The sequence below is a fragment of the Asterias rubens genome, chromosome 1, assembly GCF_902459465.1.
Source record: "Asterias rubens chromosome 1, eAstRub1.3, whole genome shotgun sequence".
Taxonomy (NCBI): domain Eukaryota; kingdom Metazoa; phylum Echinodermata; class Asteroidea; order Forcipulatida; family Asteriidae; genus Asterias; species Asterias rubens.
In genome coordinates, this window is record NC_047062.1 from 38777 (window position 1) to 61392 (window position 22616).

A 22616-nucleotide genomic window follows, 5' to 3' on the forward strand; every position below is an offset into this window, starting at 1 on the left:
CGATCACGATTGAGCGGGGGCATAAAGACGAAGTACTACCTAGCCTACCATGAGCCTACCACCACTGAACAAGGTTTTTGTAGAAGCAGACGACATTATTATTCGCACATGTTTGAAATTTCCTCTTGGATACACCGATGTGTTTACACACGCGTTGACGCGCACGCTTAATGTATCATTATTATCTCATTGGTTGTTGAAGTGAGCGTGCGCGCTCACGCGCCCGGCGCGGTATCATGCATATTGTCAACATAAAAATGGACTATTTTTACTTTTAAAATTAGCTATAATTAATAATCAGAGGAGGAAGAGAAAAGCTGACTCAAATCTTGACAGCGCTTGAAAGTACAAGAACACAAGAGTTCTTGCAGTTGAAAACCATTCTGCAAGTGCACCAGGAAACTGCTTAGCTCAAAACCCGTTTGTGAGGATCACTCATCAGGACACGGGGGGAGGCTGGATGTCCTTTTGGACAGTACAGAGTCTGTCAGGGGAGGTAGGTGCGGTGTAGGACAAAGAGCTATATATAGCTCTATGGTGTAGGACCAAAGATTATTATAGAGCGCCGTAAGGCGCTAGAGAGCGCCGTAAGGCGCTAGAGCGCCGTAAGGCGCAAGTAAGCCTTGCGGCGCTCCTATAATCTTTGGTAGGACTAGAGAAGTCAAGACGAAGCTTCAATCAAAGAACCGTGCGCTACTGCTAAGCGCTCAGCATGCTGCTTAGCTACATGGATGTACGGCCTTAATTTTTTTAGATTAATTGGATTAATTTGAATCCTTTTTAACCTATGTTGCCATGCTGCCGGCTTTACATGAACTTGTCCATTAAAAATGAACTTGACGTCAATACTTTCATGTCTTTCGCATCATAATTCATATGTCAATGGAAATGTGGGATGATGTGGATGGGGTTCGACTTTCAACTAGTGAGTCTAACATTATAAACACTGAACAAAGTGACATAATCTGATAAATTCCAAATATTAATTAGTTAGGGCGTTAATATTATTATTATTTTTATGTATCGTAGGAGGTCCTGTTTTCAAGGTGTCCCTAAAATCGTGACAAATCTTCCTCTCTGTGCGCGATGTAAACACTTAACAGTCCCTAGATACACAATTTTTGGGTTTATTTGCCAAGCAAAGAGTCTCCTCTCCCTTGACCAAAACTTAGAAACACGTAAGGCTCCACTGGTTATTTGCATGTGCCTTTATATTATTTTCTAATATTTTTTGAGATATTTTTTTAACACTCGTATCAATTTAAAAATTATTATAAATATTAAAATTTAAACATCAGCTTGGTGATTCAATTATCGCTTTTTATTTTTATGCTTTTTTATAAATATTTAGGGGATTTTTTTTTATTAAAAATAAATAAAAATCAGATTTAAAAGCCAATAATTATTCACACTTTTTATAATTTTTTATAATTTTTTTATTTTTTGCAAATTACCATGGTAATTTTTAAAATGTCAGAAAAAAAATAATTTGAATAAAATGAAGACAACTGCTGGCTATAGAGTCATACACAGAGTCTCACGGAACACTTGCAGTCACTGCAGATATTTCTTCCATGTATATGGCTTGACCGGGAAACCATTCTTTCTCGTTTGCCTTGAAAACAGGAAAAACTCAAAACAAATGGGACCAGTTGAAGTCATTGAAGATCGGTGTGTGGTGTGAAAACTTCAATGTCCATCAAGTTCTAATTTATGTTTATAAGGCCTGCAAACAGTCTTAATATATAAACAAATGAAGATAATTAGGCACCGGTTGATATATCGCATCATTATTTTTTGCCCAATTCAAAGAAAAGGCATAATACCGTGAAAACTGGTAAGAGGATACATGTATGATATGGACCCCATTCTTAAGGGCAGGGGCCTGGGGCACATTATAATAATTGTGTTTTGAGTTAAATTAATTAATTTGTAAATGATGGCCTTTTTTGTGAGGACTTCATGCACTGCATGCATTCAGTGCTTTCCCCAAGTAAAGCATAACAAACATATATCACACATCGATGGTGAATGGTAAAACCAATAAATCATAATGTTTTTTCAACAATATCTTTTCACACTGGCCATTTATTAGTATGAGCGTGCAGAGAATTCATTGGTTGTCCTTGACCTGCGCCTTTGAACACTTTTAAAACAGTGATTGTGCACCCTATACAAATGTTGTATTATTAATATAAATGGGTTATTATCTTTTAATTTGAACAAAAAACAGCTTTACAAACATGAACACACTGCATCAGAAAAGACAGAAGTTTGCTTCCGTTCTTGAGAAGGCCTGCAAACAGTCAACATCATCTTGTCCGTCCAGTAGAATCTGCTCTCCTGAGAAGGAGAATAATAACTGGAGTTGGAGCTCTCCATCATCATTGCTACCATGGACAGAAAGCATATCTTCCACCCCTTTACTTGAATCTCTTCACACAGTAATGAGCTGGCCGGTCAGTCTCCTCAGCAATAATGACATCCCACCAAGTTCACAACTAAGCCCTTGGTAAATAAATATATTTATCTGAAAATAATTTTGTTTTAAATACAATTTTGCAGCAATGTGAATTTTAATGCAACACAAGACCATAATAACATTGTTTTACAGTGAACAAAAAAACTGAAACAATTAACAGTGTAGTTTTTCTTTCTTTCAGCATTGATGGGGATAGTTGGCCAAACGACTCTGCTTTTTGTTGTCCCTGGAATTCTACTAGTATGGATTTGGATTTTCTTGAAGCAGACACTCCTGAAAAGATGACATCACAGGCAACTTCTCCTGGAGCAGAGATCTCTCAAACGAGTATGGATCTACTAGACTTCCTTGGTTAGTTCATTTGGTGTTTTGTATACGGCAGCAGTAAACAGAGTTAGTCTAGGCAATAAAAACCATGGTGCGCAAACTTCAATGAATAACATGCTAATGGTGTTATGCAAGTAAATTTGACTGAATTGAAAACGAAAACAACAAAGAGTAGCCAGGCATGTAGGGTTGGTAGCATTATAAACTGTAGTTGTTCAAAGGGAAAATATAATTTTTGACTGAAAAGGGATAATTTGTGCAAATAATCAAGGTTGGATTAGTTGTAACAAGTCACCCCTTGCATTCAACTGCTTTCTGTTTAAAGGATGTGGGTAAAAAAAATTATGATTTTTGCATTTATTTTACTTTTTGACCAAAAGTGTTGATGTTTTTTGACCGAAAAGGTATTTATGAATGGGAATCAAAGTGTGTTGAATCGGTTTTCAACTAGTGGTTTAAACCCGCCGAGGCCTGGTTCTTGATAATTTACCTCGACTTTGTCATGGTAAAATTATCAAGAACCAGGCCTCGTTGGGATTAAACCACTAGTTGAAAACCTCTTCACAACACATTGATTCCCTTATTTATGCAATGCATGCATTAAAATACTCAACATAATTTGGTTCAATAAGATTTAACTCATAAATACCTCAGACAGTTTCGCTATTCCTATTGGCGGAGAGCGCATCACATGGGTGTGTATAAACCTTTGTTAATGACCAGTAAAAAGTGTTGAAAAATGGGCGTGACACGTGAGCTTGCACCTGTTCCTATTAGACAGTTTCTTCATTCCTATTGGTCGAGAGCAACGGCTGAAACAGTTGAGCCACATCACGCGATACGCGCGCAGCATTCCTTTTTAAGGAGTTGCTTACCCAAGGGCGGCGGAGGGCTTTACCATTTCATAGCTGGAGGGGTGTTGTGTTGAAAGAAATCATTGAACAATTATAATTTTTGCATTTATTTTACTTTTTGACAAAAAAGTGTTGATGTTTTTGACCGAAAAGGTATTTATGAATGGGAATCAAAGTGTGTTGAATCGGTTTTCAACTAGTGGTTTAAACCCACCGAGGCCTGGTTGGTCTCAGTAAAATTATCAAGAACCAGGCCTCGTTGGGATTAAACCACTAGTTGAAAACCTCTTCACCACACATTGATTCCCCTATTAAAAGGCCGGCAGAACATGGACCGTGAGCAGCATGAGCTATTAGTGCAAGGGGGTCAATAAACTCTAATTTTTCCTGGACACTGCTACCCATTTTCAGGATTTTCAACAACCACACCACAGCTATGTATGAAGCAGTGTTCTTAGCAAATCAACAAAACTTGGCTTGCTAGAGATCGCATATTACAAAGCAGCACTTAAATACATGTATTTTGGTTGATTAAACTCGCCCAACCCAAATTGTTCTGCCTTTAAAGGCAGTGGACACTGGACACTATTGGTAATTACTCAAAATAAATCATGAGCATAAATCCTTACTTTGGTAAAGAGTAATGGGGTGCGGTTGATAGTATGAAACATGTGAGAAACGGCTCCCTCTGAGGTGACTTAGTTTTTCGTGTGACAAGGGTGTTTTTTCTTTTATTATTATCTCGCAACTTCAATGACTAGACCAATTGAGCTCAAATTTTCACAGGTTTGTTATCTTATGCATATGTTGAGATACTCAAAGTGAGAAGGCTGGTCTTTTGTCAATAACCAACAGCATCCAGCGGCTTTAACCTTGTATAATAAAGAAACCTTTTTGGTAAAATTTATTTTATTGCTTTAGATGACCAAAATCACACCATCAGTCGCCTTGGAGCATGCATGAACATTGATGACCCTTTCTTTAACAGCATCAACAACCCTGATTTTTCACTGGTCACTGATCCCAAGTTTGCCCCCCAACAAGAGTGGCTCAAGAATGACACTTGGATGAACGACGCAATGACTTCAGACAGTGACCTTGATGACCTCTTCATGCATTCAAAATCAGCAAAGATGACACCTAATTATCAAGCACGATTATCAACACATCAGTCAGCTAGATTTTACAGTGATATGGCTACTCATGATTACTTTCATCATGTGGCTGACAGAGTGACAAAGGTATAAACATGTTTGTATGCAATCCAAGCAATTAAAGAATGGTCACAAATCAAAGGTCTTTAAAAGCTCAATAGCAACAAGACTGAATTCCTTCACATACATGTATCTTCACATTTTCATTCCACAGATCATATATCATTCATTGACTTAGATGGCACACAGGTTAATTCTGTCAGGAAGTGTCGTAATGTGGGTGCAATATTCAATGATAATTTCACTATGGACAGTTTTGTTTCACAGAAATGCAGATCAGCATCTTTTGCACTTCACAAAATTGGGAAAGTACGCAACTGATAGATAAACACACTACTGAAGGCTTGATTCATGCTTTTGTAGTGTGTCATCTTGGTTTTTGCAACAGCCTATTTTTTGGGATTTCGGCAGTCACCTGCTTTTGCCTGAATGTTATGGATCCAGTACTGTACATGGGTTTATTAGGTGCCATTCTTCTAAGGTGTTTAGTTAAGCGCGACATATTTTGGAACAGTGTATGAGATGCATTACATGCCATCAAAACTGTCAGCCAAAATGCTACTTAGGGCTTGGGCTGGGTTAATAAAAAGTGATTGATCAGAACATGGAGGAAGGAAGAGAAGGAGCTGGAACGACCCGCAAAACTGCAGAGTAACAAAAGAATACCCTGACAATGCCCCTGTCTGACCAGTGGAAAAAGATAGGAGACCTCCAGCTGGACGGCCGATTAACGAGCAGGATTAGATATCTTTGTACAGAACGTGCGGTACCGCCGCTCTGCACCGTTGCCTTCGTGTAAAGTTGAATCATTGGAAACAAGAATTGTGAATATACACGTTTTCATTTACCGTTTGTGGTGTTTCACTGAAACATCATGGCATATTTTTCTATTTTTTGTGACTTTCCGGTCACTAGCGGTGGTTCAAAATTTGGGTATTAGCACACGAGGGTGGTTGGTATTCAATTGTGTTTTTCAATTTGGTGAGCACAAGTGTACACAAATTTTATCAGGTCTCAAAAAAAAATGTTTTCCTGTATTATATCCATACGACATACGACACCATGGTTGAGTGAAGAACCAATTGCGCACGCGCAAACTCACATATCAAGGTCGCCCATTGTCTGTATAAGGTATTTCAATGATTACAAGGTGTTGTTAAACGACCGCGGTACCGCAGGTTCGACTTTTGAAGTCCCTTCGTTCGAGCTCCTTCTCTTCCTTCCTCCATGATCAGAAGAAGACAAACTACATAGATAACCTCTTATAAGCTAAAATAAACTCTTCACTGTGTACAGTTGCCATTTTTGGTATGTTCTGTTAATCTGTGTTTTGTGTATGTATGTGTATTTTTTATATTTTATATAAACCATCTATCTATATATCAATCTGTCTTTCTATCTATCCGTCTATCTATCTATCCATCAGTCTATCCATCTGAAATAATCTATGGCACATAATTATTTGTTTTGCTAACCTCATACTTCTTTAGTTTGGCATCATTGTTTCATGTGGAGCGATGTTAGTTTAAGTTGGTGTCGGAGCTGTCTTGAACATTTTTTTGTTTTTTGTTTTACTTCTCTGTGATTTTGAGGTCTCAAAATGTTTCGGTCTTGGATGGGGAGGTCTCGGTCTTTATCTCTGACTTTGAGGTTTTGACTCCAACACTGCAAGAAGTGTGATATATACAATATGTGTCTGTGCGACAGCTCCAAGATTGCTTCGTAAAGCACATGCATGGTAAACAGCTAAAATAGCATGTTGCATGAAATGTCAGCTTTTGATCATGAGCATGTATGAGGCTAGGTAGTACCTAATAGTTTTATCCGTTCTTTGAAGGTAAATGTCACTGTCCCTTATTTCCTTCAACATGGACATTGAAACAACCTGAACAAACTGAAAATTTTTCTTGTCCACATTTTGTCATGTCCTTTAGAAGGCACACACCAGGTCTAAAGAGTTGTCCCCTGATGAGCTTTATATCAGGAAGGAGAGGAATCGTCTCCGCAGCAAGGCGTATCGCCTCCGTAGAAAGATGCAATATGAATCTATGAAAAATGAAGTCACGCAGACAAGGAAAGAGCTTCAGGCAGTTCAGGAGCAGATCCATAATTTGTATTGACACAAATGTTTTTAATATTCCCAGTGAACTACATCCTGATCCAAGCACATTCAACTTTAATTTGTGGACTCAATTGAACTAAACCCTGTCCCTCTCGCACAGTAATTGAAAAAATTAGTTTTAACCTCGAACATTTGAATTAGTTCCACAAGATGGTTACGGGTTGGGCAGGAGTAGTGGTGGGCTAGCTGACAGTGTCGAAGTGAGAGGAAGAGGTGGGTTTAATGAAACTCTGCTTTGTGTAGGTTTTAAGTCATTTTCCACAGACTTTCCAATATTGCTTCAAAGACCATAAACAAATCCAACAACAAAATTAACTTGGGATTATATTTATATTGTTACTAAACGTTTCACTCACCGTGTACATCTGTACAAAGACATTGAATGGGCAACACTAGCTTTAAAACCTTAAGTGATAACGATTTATAAAAAAGACTATTCAATATTAAATTAACATTGAACTTTTTCGTATTTATTCTGGTACATACAAATTATATCTTTCACAGTTCAAAAAATGTATATTTGATAGGACCAGAAGATTACTACATGTATGCAAGGACAATATAGCATTTTGTCGGTTAAGTGACACTTTATAAAATGGAAACTGTAAAATGAGACCTAATAATTTTTTAGTATGTCAGATACATTAGGTTTGTTTTTGTCATTTCAAAGTTTGAAGTTTTCCAGTAGTAAAGGAATATTTTTTCCTCCCCAAAAAGATTTGCTCAGCAAATTGTTTGTCTTTAAAGGCATGGAAATACCTTTGTTTTTTTAACCGTTTGATTATATTAATCCCATTTGTAGTTTTATACAATAAAATTAACCTGCGAAAATTAAATTTCAAAAGCTGGTCAGGTTTTGAGATATCACCAAAACGCCAGAGAGAATGTTGCATGCAACTCATTTCATTTAATTCGATTAGGTTCACATTTCGTGGCCCACAGGCCAAATTGGATGTTATATACAATAATTAAATAGCAATAAATAGTAACATCAATTAATCCCTATAGGAACACAAAATCTAACAAGCATTATCGTGATAATGCCTCTTCCTTGTTTTTTTAATAACATATATTCCCATTGAATAATCCTTTATTTGTTAGATTACGCTATGAAGTATTGATGACACATTAATAATAACCTATTTTCTTGGCAGATTGAAGAGAACATATTTGCATATATTTTCGCTAAACTTTACAAACTTATATTAATAATAATAGCATAGATGATAAAGAGCTTAGACTAGTTATAAAAAGATGAGTTTTAGGAAGTTTGCTAAGGATTTACATGTATATATAAAAATGTACTGTTTTGTGAATAAACAAGAACATGCAACAAATGTTTTAACGACCCCATGCTTTGACCCTAGCAGAGTCCTTGAGTCTTGGGCCATATCACAATTTGCAGCTGCAGCTACTTTGACAGCCTATACAATGCTCGTTACCAAGTCAGTTTTTAAGTTAATATTTGTTTTGAGTAATTACCAAACGTGTACCTTCCCTTTAAGCAAATTTATATTGTTCCAGTCAAATTTTGGAATAATTCCTCAGGTTGTCCGTATGTTAGTTAGTGGGCTAGGCAGAGATTTCATATTACACGCTGAATATTACGCCATTCTAACTCGGTGTGTTTTGCTATTCTAAGCTATACACAAAATGAACATGCATGTTATAACACAGTTATCTTGAAGCAGACTTAAATAGTGCAGTTTTAAATAGTGCAGTACACAATGTAAGAACAAAACATGTATATTACCAATGGTGTGATATTGATCATGGCAACAAGAAATGATATCACACTGTTGTTGCCATGGATCACCCAATCAGAATCGAGGATTCAAGTTTGATTGAAGGAAATAAAGTTTTGACCATTACAATCAGATGATCTGTATTCATTAATGGCGAGGTAATTTAAAGCATATTGTAAATAATAAACCATTCAAGAAGAAATAAAAGGGTCAGCAACTGCATGCATTGCCCAGTAATCACTATCCCAATGTTGTAAAATTTGTGTGAAATGAATACCAAGATATCAAGATACCATTTTATCAAGATTGTCTCATTACGCGGACACCTTCAAGCCCACAGTGCAAGTCACTTGCTTGATTTCAATAACAGCAAGAAATAGTACACTGTACACTGTAATACAACAAATGGATAAAACATTGAACATGTTGTCGACATACACCAAGATGACTCCATTCTAGTTTAAAAAAACAATTAAATGTACAATTGCTGTTTAAATACTACTGGAAAGAGGATTATTTTGAGGTCAAGTTTTTTGATGAGATTGTTTGTACACAACCACAACTAATGACACATGTAGTATGATGTTTAAAGGCATGCACAAAATTCCAGTCAATACCACATTTACATTAGCAAAAAATTGTACCAATCAGGCATGCAACTGCCCGTTGAAAAAAAAAAGAGGAAAATTTTCAAAGGAACAACGCAAGTGCGGAGCGAGGCAGCCGAAACGCCACGGGACATGATACCCACAATGGTACCCTAGAAAGTGTTGAGGTTTATTTTAATATGCTCTTAAGTGCATTTTTAGCATGTACTAGGCTTATTTTACATGATTGTAGCTGTACACTGTTTATGCCAGGCATATATAAGGTTTTACATTTTTTAAAAATTTTTCCCCCTTTTTTTGTTTTTTTTTTCACGTAAAAAAAAAAAAAAAAAAAAAGCGGAATTCCGCGGAAACGAGCAACTTGGATGATTTTTGTACCTGGACTTGACTTTGATCCATTATCGGTGCTAATTTGTGATCACAATGACATGCCAGTATTAACCTTGTCCATCATTTTTTGAGGGACATCAACTCACACAATAAAATAATAATAATTCGCAGAAGTGCTCTACTACTTCTGATGGGAGTCTCCAGATTTTCCACTTGTTCCATTTCCTACTAAATAATTATGTATACATTCTTCCACATCACTGTCTGTGTTACGGAGAAGTGAGACACTGATATCTAATACAGTCTTGTCATTCTGCTAACTATTTGGTAACATACTTTGTGTGTAAGGGGTGTCACCTCATTCTGCTTGCAGACAGGTGCATGGAGGATCTCTTAAACTCTGGCATATACTGCTCCAGATATACTCTGAGGAAATAGAATGATCAAACAGGAATTAAAGATGCATTTTACTATGTATAGAAGTGTCAAAAAACAATGATGATGTAATTCTGCATTGGCAACCACTAAAGGTTTGAGCTGAATCAGACTAAAGACTGGGACATAGTCACATACATGTTTTACATCAGGCTGGCATTGTGAACAAAACTTCATTGGTAGTAAATGCCTGGGTGCCATGTAGTACAGTATAGCATATATCCAGTAACACATAAAAGTCATTTGGATTCATCTTTAGAATACAGGAATTACTCTGCATCACTGTTATTGTTTTGTGTTTTGCTCTCTAAGTAAACCCCGAACATGGTAGCAGGGGTAATATATGGGATTGCAGAAAGATGGCAACTTCAAATCCTGCACTACTAAGTCAAACTGTACAAAGCAAGTTTTTAAAGGTACTGGACACTTCAAGGTTCGTCGTAACTCAGAGTGTCCCTACACTTACCCCCCCCTTTCACTATGCTACTTGCAGAATTAAATACGCAATGATGTCTAGCGGGTGCTGCTGCAACGGGGTATAACGGAACAAGTAGCAAGTAAAGAACAATGCCAACGCACGGGATCGCGGGAATGAAGGCCCACGGAGGCTCGGGTTCTATGGCCTGGGATGGGAGAGGGAAGGGCTCAAGGTGGGACATGGGACGGTGGAATGGCAAACAAATTAACGGGGCCGGGGATATAATAGGCCTACGGGAAAGGGAAAAAAGACTTATAAAACAATACGGGATAGGAAAGTAATAAACTGAACATGAAAAATGAAATGGGACTGGGAAAGAACCACTAGCGGGACCCGCGCGGCGGAACTTGATGGATGGGAGAACGACAAATAATGAGAAATGGAAAAAAGGCGAGCAAGTGTATACGAATTCACCGACACAACGCTACATTTGTGGCTTTTTAAACACAATGATTTCCAGCGGGGTTGCCGCGCGAAGCCCGGCATCCTGCTAGTTCTTTAAAGTTTTGCCTATAAATAAGCGTTACATTGACAAAAAACCAATCTATAACCCTAGCATATTTAGGTTTAAAGGAACACGTTGCCTTGGATCGGTCGAGTTTGTCTTTGAAAAGCATTTGTAACCATTTGTTATAAAATGCATATGGTTACAAAGATGTTGTAAAAGTAGAATACAATGATCTACACAAACATGCCTTAAAATTGCACGGTTTTCCTTTTACCTTGTTGACTAAACACGGTCGACCACTTATGGGAGTCAAATTTTGGACTCCCATAAATGGCCGACCATCTTAGTTCGCAAAGTAAAAGGAAAACCACGCAATTTCGAGGCAAATTTGTGTGGATCATTGTATTCTAATTTTAAAGGCAGTGGACACTATTGGTAATTACTCAAAATAATTATTATCATAAAACCTTTCTTGATTACGAGTAATGGGGAGAGGTTGATAGTATAAAACTTTGTGAGAAAAAGCTCCCTCTAAAGTGATGTAGTTTTCAAGAAAGAAGTAATTTTCCACGAATATGATTTTGAGACCTCGGATTTAGAATTTGAGGTCTTGAAACCAAGCATCTGAAAGCACACAACTTCGTGTGACCATTGGGGGCGACGAATGCGTATTTTTCTTTCATTAATATCTCGCAACTTCGACGACCGATTGAGCTCAAATTTTCACAGCTTTGCTATTTTGACATATGTTGAGATACACCAACTGTGAAGCCTAGTATTTGACAATTACCAATAGTGTCCAGTGTCTTTAAAACATCTTTCCAATCATGTGCATTTTATAACAAACGGCTATAAACACTTTTTATAGACCAACTCGTCCGATCCGAGGCAACATGTTCCCCTAAACAACATTTGAAACTCACTTTGCTCTCTCTGCCATCTCGTTGCCACTCCACCGTGGGCTGTAGGGATAATCCTTTATAGTTGCAATGATTGGTTTGCTATATGTAGTCATGTGATATACAGATTGTAACTCAAAATGCGGCTGGTCACGTGGGAAGAAAGTTGGAATGTTAACTGAGAAATAAAAAAACAAAAAAAGATTGATATATAATTTTATTTATTTTTTTATTTATTTTAATTCTTCGGACAATAATTTTTTTTATAAAACCAAACAGTAACAATTGTCTTGTAAATACTGCTTGCAAAGTGTGCAAAGGGTCCTATATTTACCCATATAGGACTTGTATGTAATATTTTGTAGCTTCGTGGCCCTACATGGCAAAATAAGGATGGCATGTAATAGATGTTCCACCGATCAAGTGACAAGAATTTGTGTGCGGTAAATTTCAAAAGCACTAAAACAATGTGTTTTTCAGTACTCCAATTGTGCGTGTGGGATAACTAAAAATAAAGAAACAGAGAAACTAACTGTGCAAGATGAAGTAGAAATCCTCCCAATCAAATAGCAAAGAGATCTTGTTGTATGTTTCTGCATCGTATTCCAGCACTGCCCTGTAAGCACAAAACACATAAATGGTATTAATAAAAACCTCAGACAGTTTTGCTATTCCTATGGGTGGAGAGTGCGTCACGTGGGTGTGTATAAACCTTTATTAAAGTCACCTGGAAGTGGTATTTTGTCAAAACAAAATATGTGTTTTGATGAGTGGAATATGAATAAACAATTAACTAAGGTTTTACAAAATTAGTTTCCATGTTATTTACAAATTTGAAAATAAGCCTGACCCGAGAGGGCGCTGTTTGTGATGTCAATCGAGGTGCGATGAATCGCATGCAGTGCCAACACAAGATAGTGACGCTTGGCGCAAGCTAAAAAGATGCCCTCAAAGTTGAAACAATACCCCGATTTTTTTCACGTTAGGCAAATTCTCCTTTAGGTTTGTTATGTCTTTCATGTACATGTACCTTCTTCCACTTCCCCACTAGCTGGAAAAATTGGTGGGATGGCGTCATGTTTTAGAAAAGAACTTTTCTCTTCATGTCAAAATGTGTAGTGTATTCCGGATTCTCTAAGCACGAGGGCTCGAAATGTTTGCTGCACAGCGCTAGAAAAGACGTCGGACCGGACCATTTTGCAAACTGACCCCATGATCTTTAGTTGTTTTCCTGCATCCAGCAGCAATACACCTGGTCGACATTGCCGGAAAAATGCAAGAAAAACACTTTTTCGAAACGTACAAACTCACGAATAGGACTTGAATGTTCTTGCACGTACGTGTGTTCGATGTTCGATCGAGGCAAAGTCTGCCTTGATTGGCGTCACAAAAGGGGTAGGCGGAGTCACCCCCACACAACTTTATTTATTTTTTTAAACATATAAATCGTTAAAAACAATTACTCAAAAAATTATATTATTGTTCAGAAACAAATACTTCAATGTTTGAAGAAAAAACAATTATATTTCCAGTTGACTTTAATGACCAGTAAAAAGTGTTGAAACATGGGTGTGACACGCGAGCTTGCACCTTGCACCGTGCTTATAAGACAGTTTCTTCATTCCTATAGACTGTGCAAGTCTCGCGCGCATTGGAGCGAGAAAACACGACAACTGAAGAACTTTATTTTTTTATGAATCAAATCTTTGCTTAAATTTATTCTTAATGCCGAATCTGAACAAAAAAAATACCCTATAGAGCTTGTTTAAATTAGTTTTAGCTTTTAAAACTAATACACAATTATCGGTTAAAGTCTATGTATAGACAAAAGTAAAACTCTGGGACAAGGATGTTTGTTTGATCTTAAATTTTGTGAAACCCCTTTGTAAATCTACGCCCGAATGTGAAACTACTCAAAGCTGATTTAAACGCGGACGCAAGATGGTCACAAGGGCATTAGATAAACGCGCGACGCAGTTTAAAGAGGAAGCCGACGCCTAAACGACCAATGAAAAGGCTTTTCACCCCGCGCGACCAAAACAAGCATCTGCGTAAGTTTCGTGATCCGATATGGGCACAAATTCTTAATTTTTACCAAGTAACCTGACCTGAGGTCAAGTTTAAATATCGGTTTTTCTTCGTTATTATGTTGACTTTATTTTTACTTTTACATATGATGTTAATTAGTATTACATTTTTAACAACATATGTAATTTTTATGGTCATAAACTACATTAAACTAAAGTAATGGACAAAACAAAATCTCCCCAACGTAAAACTCCATAAGGTTGGGACCACAATGGTCCCGGAAGTTCAAATACGCGCGAGACTTGCACAGTCTATTGGTCGAGAGCAATGGCTGGGACAGTTGTGCCATATCAAGTGATACGCGCGACACGCACAGCATTCCCTTATAAGGAGTTGTTTACCCGAGGGCCTTCCATTTCATAGCTGGAGGGGTTTTGTGTTGAAAGAAATCATTGAACAATTATAATTTTTGCATTTACTTTGCTTTTTGACAAAAAAGTGTTAATTCAATTCAATAAAACGTTTATTCCATATCTTGTTCAAAAAACAAAACAATTGTGAGAACTAAACAGTACACAGAAATTTAACAAATCTAAAGTGCATTAAATTATACCAAAAACAATATAATCTAAAAGAAAATAATAAATTAATAACTAGGAATTAACTATGTACAAGACAGGAGCGAGAAATGTTTTTTTGACCGAAAAGGTTTAATGGGAATCAAAGTGTGTTGAATCGGTTTCAAACTTCTGGTTTAAACCCGCCGAGGCCTGGCTCTTGATAATTTACTTGACTTCGTCTTGGTTAAAATAATATCAAAAACCATGCCTCGTTGGGTTTAAACCACTAGTTTAAAACATCTTCACCACACATTGATTCCCTTATTCATAAATACCTCGGACAGTTTGCAGACTCTGATTGGTCAAAACTCAATCACGTGGGGATGTATTAACGGATGATAAAGGACCAGCTTTGGAAACTAGTTTGCACTTTGCCCTGTAATCACATGCTTATTCGTTCATTGGCACTTTGTGCACATGCCGTATGCGCTGAAAATGTAGCAATTTTGATGTAACAGGTGCCAGCGTATAAACCTATATGTCCATATATGGACTTGTTTACAGCAACATGTTAGAAGGACGCTGAGCTCATGCGCGTGTGTAACGCTCAAAGAACAGTTATTGTCCAATCACGTTTGGTGTCAAAATCTCAGATGTCCGGTGTGCTCAAAGTTCCAGGTGACGTCACAGGGCATTTTGGCACACTGTAGTCGATTAATTGCTCGTTACAATCCTTCCAGATGTCTTAGATCATCAACTTCTTCGTTACTGGTTGTTCCCCAATCCCACAACAATTGGGGTGACAGGGCATTTTCTCATGGTGGTCCTTTACTTTGGAATAGTCTGCCTCTTAATATCCGTAACATGTCTTCTATTTACAAGTTCAAAGAGGCCCTAAAAACCCACTTTTTCACAGCTGCTTTTCATTAGTTTGTGTTTATTCCTTGCGTCATGAGCATCACTTTTGGTGGATACCGGCGCACTATAAGTGTTCTTTTTATTATTATTATTTATTATTAGTCACAGCCTCAGAAGTCCGGTGAAAAAAGCTTTCCAGATGACGTAGCCGGACATTTTATTCAGCACTGTCGATGCAGGCTTTGCTCTACTGCTGCCGCGAATATATCTCTGAAACCTTTTTTGTTACTGTACGAGTGCTTCTTGGCCTGGCAATGCACAACCCTCCTGGCTTTTAGAAGAACCTTCTTTGTAATTCCCGCTCCTCAAATACTTGACTATGTGATTGCTTTTTTTACAAAACTGTTGTAGACGCTCCACTCGTTCATCACACTATTTACTTGCGGACGCTATGACAGCTTTGAGCTCGAGCAAAACTGCCGACTCAGCGCGGCACTAAAATCGACCACTTTTGCTTGCTGTGTGCAGGTATAAAATGCCGTAACACTGCCGTATTTGGTAATCCAACTGAGACTGCGACACTGGTCTTCACTGCGTGGTAATGACCAGGTTGGTGGTTGGCTCAGTCCAGTAACAGCGCCAGCCACCAACCCGGTCATTACCACACATTTAAGACTGGGTCCTCGCACTGTTATTCCCTAATTAATAACATAAAAAACAATTCACAAAAAATGGGTTAAGTCTAGACCTTTAAGGAGTGCCTTCAGATTCCCCAAAACTGTCACAAAAAAGGACAGACTTTATGAACATTGTTCTATAAATAAACTTACCTCCCATAATGACTCAAAAATGCTGCAATGTACTCCTTTCTCTTTTGGAATCCTTTAACAATCTGGTCAACCTGGAAAACAATAATGCAAATTTAATTGTCAAATAATTAATGTCTCACACATTTTTTAGAGATACATGAAGGTACTGGTTTCCTTATATAAATCATGAACATTTATCTTAACTCTTGGAGTCTAGTTTATCAAACTCAAGCTCTAGCGATTGATTTATTGGCGTGTGTTTTTGAATAAGGGAATAAAAGAATAGTCACTATGTCTTATGTCTGTTTAAAACCGGCAGGGTCATGAACGTGCGATAAAGACTCGAGCTGCAGGTGATGGCCTTTATCAAACGGCCACCACTCTGCAAGGTTTCTACTATTTTTTTTCCTCATTCACTAATGCCCTTTTGTTAAAAAGCATAATAAAATTGGAAAATCTGCAAACCAAATCTAGAAGTTTTTTCAATTTCTGTCTTGGCTCCCTTCCGCGAAGGGTCAAAATTGTGTTGAAGCTCAATGGTTGTGCGTACTATAGTTTTTCATTTATATTGAGTACTGGCCATCCCGCATATTGAATGCGTTACGCGTAAAATAACACCACACGATGAGCTTCCGTGTCACGCCTATGTTTAAACACTTTTACTGGTGTTACATCATCCATTTAAACACCCCCCTGTGATGCCTTCTCAACCAATCAAAATGGATAAACATACTTGGGTAATTATGAATATAAAACCTATTTTGATAACTATTATTGCAAAAGAAGACATTGTTAGTATGAATGATTTAGCAACCTGGGCACCCATATGACTGCTGTACACTGCTGAACTAAGGAGTTGAGGCAGCTCTCATGGCTATCCTAAAAATAGCACAGATTCACTGCTACCTAGATAAAGCTACTCTTCGTCTTGTTCAGGCTTTCATCACAACTAGACTTGATTCCTTTATCTCTCTTCTGTATGAACTCCCTGATAAAGACCTTGCTAAAATACAAGCACGGAACTTGTTCTTGGTTACCTTGTTCACACCTTATTACACCAGTGCTAATATGATTGCATTGGTTCCTGGTTAAGTTTTGTACAGTTTATAACAGTGTTTTGATAACTTTCAAAGCTCAAACATCTCCTGCTTATTTATCTGAACTTGTTCACTATTATTCCCCCACTCAGCCTTTACAATCATCTCAACAGTGATTGCTTACCACAACTTCAAGAGATTCTACAATTTTTTGGAATGGTCAAAGATCTTTATCTTACACTACTCCATTTCTTTGGAACAGTGTTCCTGTCCATATTCGCCTGGCTAGTTCTTTAAACTGTTTTAAGTCTCTGTTAAAAACTCATTTGTTTGAAGCTGCTTATTTGAATCTGCTTACTTGTGTTGTTATGTATCTTTATCTCTTTTATATTTCATTGTTCTCTTTATTCTCTTATAGGCTTTTGCATTAGGCACTTTACAATTGTCTTTATTATTATTATTATTATTATTATTAAAAAAATGCTTCATATTACAATGGGAGAGTTTTCTATTGTTTTCTTCGCTGAAGTCTCCCCTTAAACAGGGGTAATATTAGTGGAAGGCCTACCAGTCTTAGTAAAGTGCATAATAAATAACTTTATAAATGATGTACGTCATAAACACTAACCATGTTTTCAAGTAGCTGAAAGACATTAGGAACATAGTCCATCAGACAACCACCATTCTGGAAAACAGGTATTCGCAAAGAGGCTGCTCCACCAAGCGCACTGTGGTAACAAAATAAAGTTCACATAAAGCATCTATAGAAAATGTATACACATTAGATTCAAATTTAACTTTAGAGCGTTGTTTTATTCCTAGAACTGGAATTTTTTTCCGGCCCCACCCCTGCCCCCAATACGAAAGGTAAACAATTTAATAGATACATTAAGGACACATTTTTTGAACATTTTGTCATGTCCTCTACCATTGTATTAATAAACTAATGTTTCCACTGTTGTGTGGAAAACAAATCATATCCACAGTAGATCAAGTAAATTGCTTAAAGCCATTGGACACTTTCGGTAAACAGTATTCTCCAAAGGCCCACACTTCGTGTATCACAGCTGATATAAAAATCAACAAACCTGTGAAAATTTAAGCTCAATCGGTCATCGGGGTCGGGAGAAAATAACGGGGAAAACCCACCCTTGTTTCCGCACGTTTCGCCATGTCATGACATGTGTTTAAAATAAATCCGTAATTCTCGACAACGAGAATTGAAAGTTGTTTTAATGTTTTCTCGAAAAGTAAAGCACTTCATGGAATAATATTTCAAGAGAAGTCTTTCACCATTACCTTCTGTAAACCCTGTAAGTTGTTTGTAAATCGGTTTTGTATAATGGCTATAATTATCGGGCATGAACAATCAAACTTACTGTTCAACTCGGGGAGACAAATATAGCTGAGGTGAAACTTTGGTAGCTTCTTGATTTTGGAAACTAACTAATAATATAGCTGCATCTTCTCCAGGGTTGTCCTGAAAACAAACAAAGAATAACAATAATCAGCAACACTTTGCAGAAGAGTTCAGCAGTGCACCAGTTCTCACAAGTTTGAAAAATGCAGGAGTTTATTTTGAGGAAAATGAAGGTTTTAAAACCCAGATTAAAAACCAAGGTATTTATGTTCAGTGACCATTTCAATATCACCACCATTTATGTTTACAGGCTCGATCTCTGTCGTATTTTTCCGAAAATCAAATATACAATTTCCTTAATTTTGTTTGCATTTAAAACCAGAAAATTTTCTTTGCACCAATTAACAAACTTGGCAATTGCATATCTATACCCCATCTCATCCTCATGAGTAATGAATCCTGTAAGTGAAGTGTCATCTGCATACTTGACCATGGAACATGTGGCAGCCTGTATTGGTATGAACAGTTCCATGACCCCTGACATGACTGAATGCATCATGTGAGTTCATTGCATTCACTGTGTATTTCATGTCACAATGTAGAGAAGCTTCGCTACCATGGGTTAGCCTTATCTACACATGCAACTCTTATCAATACCTCTTTTTTCTTTCATTATTTTCTTGTAACTTCGATGACCAATTGAGCCCAAATTTTAAAAGGTTTGTTGTTTTATGCACATGTTGGGATACACCAAATGAGAATACTGGTCTTTGACAATTATCAAAGGTGTCCAGTGCCTGTAACTGTGGACCTGAAAGGGACAAGTTGCCTTGGATCGGGCAAGTTGGTATATGAAAAGCATTTGTAACTGTTTGGTATAAAATGCATTGGTTAGAAAGGTGTTTAAGTAGAATATTAAAACCCAAATTAATATGCCTCGAAATTGCCGTGTTAGTTCACAACATAAAGGAAAACTGTGCAATTTTTGGCACATTTGTATGGATCATTATATTCTACTTTAAAAGCATCTTTCTACCAACAATATGCATTTCATAAACAACAATTCAAATGCTTTTCAAAGACCAACTTGCTTGATCCAAGGCAACGTGTCACTTTATTGAAGACACTCTACTACTTAACAAAAAGCCAAGAGGCTGGGCACACAGGATTTGGACTTCTACATAAAGGTTTGGGTTAACAGTAATGTTGTAAGGATAATGAAAAGCCTCACTTGAGATGGAATAAGTTTTACCTTTGTAATGAATTCAGGTATGTTTGAGAAGTCCACAGGTAATCTGATTAGGAAATTAACAGTCAATGGCCCCTGGAATTAAACAAAGAATTACAACAAAACTATCAAATGTGAATGAACACACCCTCCCTAAAGTATCAATATGGAAAGAGTATGGCGCATGCAGCAAATGGGTAATAAGAAATTAGAATTCCATGTACAGCCATAGGCTGCTTTGATCATGATGACACAGTTCATTTAAGCCCATTAGACAAAGGGATGTCTGCAGAGGGTATGTAACACAGATCTACAACGTTTGTACATAATGTGTTTGAAGCTGTTTATGGTGTGGAGAATAAGAAAAACTACAATATAAATATGAAGACCAAACCCGCTCTTTTCAGAGCCAACACTCCCTCAAAAGAGATTTACACATGGTTGTACCCGCAAGTTTACTATTCATATTTATATTTATAGTAAATTCTTACAATGTATGTGTTTGGGTTGTGACAACACTTCAGCCCTTCACACGACAAAGGCAAAGTAGGGTCCTTGGTCTCGGGCACCAGTTGTCTTGACCAAGGAGTTGGTCAAACTGGAACACGACCTTTCAAACTGGAACACGAACTTTCACATGACGCAGAAAACAACATCCCATGTCACAGAAACTTCATCATTGGGGGTGTCAAAGTTCAACATTGTTTATTGTCCGTTTCACTAATATGTACACAGCTAGCATAACATTTGCTAGTGCATGTGTTGGTTAAAGGCAGCGGACAGGTAATTACTCAAAATAATTATTGGCATTAAACCTTACTTGGGGACGAGTAATGGGGAGAGGTTGATGGTATAAAACATTGTGAGAAACGGCTCCCTCTGCAGTGCCATTGTTTTCGAGAAAGAAGCAATTTTCCACGAATTTGATTTCGAGACCTCAGATTTAGAACTTGAGGTCTCGAAATCAACCATCTAAACGCACACATATTCGTGTGACAAGGGTGTTTTTTTCTTTCATTATTATCTTGCAAGTGCGATGACCGAATGAGCTCAAATTTTCACAGGTTAGTTATTTTATGCATATGTTCAGATACACCAACTGTGAAGGCTAGTCTTTGACAATTACCATAGTGTCCACTGCCTTTCACAAGCATTTTCACGCGCTGTCGTGAACTGAAACCCCTAAAGAATATTTGTTTTGTTCATACAACAAAACTAAAAAAAATGTGAATGACAACTGCTTGTAAAAAAGGGAGTGCAAACTCTTACCACTGAATGTTGACAACGTGAGTAATGCGCTACTTTAACGATTATTTTAGCATGCCCTCCTCAATGGTTTATTTATTTTAAAATGTCATTGCAGCTTACCGGTAAATTGTGACATGTTACACAATCGTTAAAAATATTACAATAATTATTAAAAGCTTTAAAATAGAAAATGCATAATGAAAATATTATACAAATCCCCAAACAAAGGCCTGGCAGAAATGTACAAACAGACTGTACAAACCAGAAAAAAATTAGCAATACAACATTAAAATGGTTTAGGTATTCAGGAGATTGGTGAGGTAGAGCAAGGGGCTATCTTGGAATCTGTTGGTTTTACAGTTAAACATGGCTCTTCCCAGAAATTGCATTGACGAGTTGTTTTCACCTCGAAAATCTCACAGAAGCGCTTGCCTTCTCTGCAAATTGACAGCAGAGTGAGAGTCAATCAATGCTCTGATTGGTGGTTGGCAGCCTCAGGGCCATTGTTAGGGTTGCCCATTGTGTGAGAAACCCCTTGGGTGTAGTGAGGCATGTCAGTAGACTGGGGGTTGTTAGAGGAGGAGGGTGGTAGGATACACTGGTTGAGTGGATGGCAGGCTCAGGGCTATTGTTAGGGTTGCCCATTGTTTGAGAAACCCCCTGGGTGTAGTGAGGCATGTCAGTAGACTGGGGGTTGTTAGAGGAGGAGGGTGGTAGGATAGTACATGTAGGCCAAATACTGCTTATGAAATAACTGATATCTAGTGGCACAGTGTCGTGTCTGTGTACATGTATTTCAATAGCTTCCCTTATACACCTTGTATACCAATGTCTCTCAGGTGCTATGATTCAAGCCTGATCCCAATCTATGACATGGTCTAAATCGGTGGAGTGTTTGACAATTGCAGATTTGTCACATTCCCCTCTGCTGCTGTGTGCTTTATGTTCTTTTAGCCTGGCAACCCTAACAATAGCCATGAGCCCGCCAACCACACAACCAATCAGAGCATTGATTGACTTGCACTGGATCCTCTGAACCCATATAAATAAGCCCACTCTTCTCTTACCTCTTCAGTCTCCTGACGATGACTAGACCAAGCTAGTTGAAACACTGAGACCAATTTAAGAACTGACTCCGCAGTAGTACAGTTAATCACGATCCTATAAGCTAAAGTAGTAGTCCCAGCCTATTTTCTATACCATCCGCCCAGGTAATAGTTAAAAAGGCAGAACCTCCGAATATCTACTCCGTGGTAGTAGAATATAGCAAGACAGTTCTCTAAGAACAAACTGCAATAGATACACACATGGTGTTACTGCAAACCAAATATACATTGGTATCTCACCATGCAATGCCTCAAATCCTATAGAGTTGTTTTCTTCGAGTTAAGAATAGACAAAGCATCGTGATATGTTGTGTAGTCCTTAGAGAGGAAGTGTGAACAGGTGTGCCTTGAGTTGCTGCTGAAGATGGAGATATTATGTATTTCCCTGAGGTTTTCAGGAAGTGAATTCCAGAGCCTGGGTGCTGTAAAGGAAAAAAACC

The 22616-nt window shown here is 37.7% G+C and overlaps 2 protein-coding genes across 4 annotated transcripts in view; one reads left to right on the forward strand and one right to left on the reverse strand.

Moving 5' to 3' along the window:
* The first annotated feature begins 46 nt into the window (after nt 1-46).
* On the forward strand, nt 47-9431 carry LOC117306008. Of its 3 annotated transcripts, none has more exons than XM_033790876.1 (5): nt 47-496; nt 2234-2512; nt 2664-2833; nt 4585-4904; nt 6812-9431. In XM_033790876.1, exons 2-5 carry the CDS (start codon nt 2244-2246, stop codon nt 6995-6997), a joined length of 945 nt encoding a protein of 314 aa, XP_033646767.1. In that variant the 5' UTR covers nt 47-496; nt 2234-2243; the 3' UTR covers nt 6998-9431. The 3 variants fall into 3 exon arrangements, with proteins under 3 accessions (XP_033646767.1, XP_033646776.1, XP_033646784.1); XM_033790885.1 differs by lacking the exon at nt 47-496 and adding an exon at nt 647-733; XM_033790893.1 differs by lacking the exon at nt 47-496 and adding an exon at nt 846-925.
* Nucleotides 7448-22616, reverse strand: part of LOC117305893 (BRISC and BRCA1-A complex member 2-like) — a 31545-nt gene continuing 16376 nt past the window's right edge. Inside the window, exons 5-11 of the mRNA XM_033790806.1 lie at nt 19847-19918; nt 18614-18714; nt 17863-17962; nt 16219-16289; nt 12476-12558; nt 11967-12120; nt 7448-10108 (exon numbers count right to left, since the gene is read on the reverse strand). Coding sequence (XP_033646697.1) covers nt 10036-10108; nt 11967-12120; nt 12476-12558; nt 16219-16289; nt 17863-17962; nt 18614-18714; nt 19847-19918 — 654 coding nt within the window. The 3' untranslated portion in view covers nt 7448-10035. The remainder of the gene's footprint in view (nt 10109-11966; nt 12121-12475; nt 12559-16218; nt 16290-17862; nt 17963-18613; nt 18715-19846; nt 19919-22616) is intronic.

Excerpts from the sequence above, each read along its gene's own strand:
- LOC117306008 (XM_033790876.1), top strand. The coding sequence starts at position 2,244 with ATGAACACACTGCATCAGAAAAGACAGAAGTTTGCTTCCGTTCTTGAG. Across the intron at positions 2,834-4,584 it reads GGATCTACTAGACTTCCTTG|ATGACCAAAATCACACCATC; the intron begins GTTAGTTCATTT and ends TTATTGCTTTAG. Across the intron at positions 4,905-6,811 it reads TGGCTGACAGAGTGACAAAG|AAGGCACACACCAGGTCTAA; the intron begins GTATAAACATGT and ends CATGTCCTTTAG.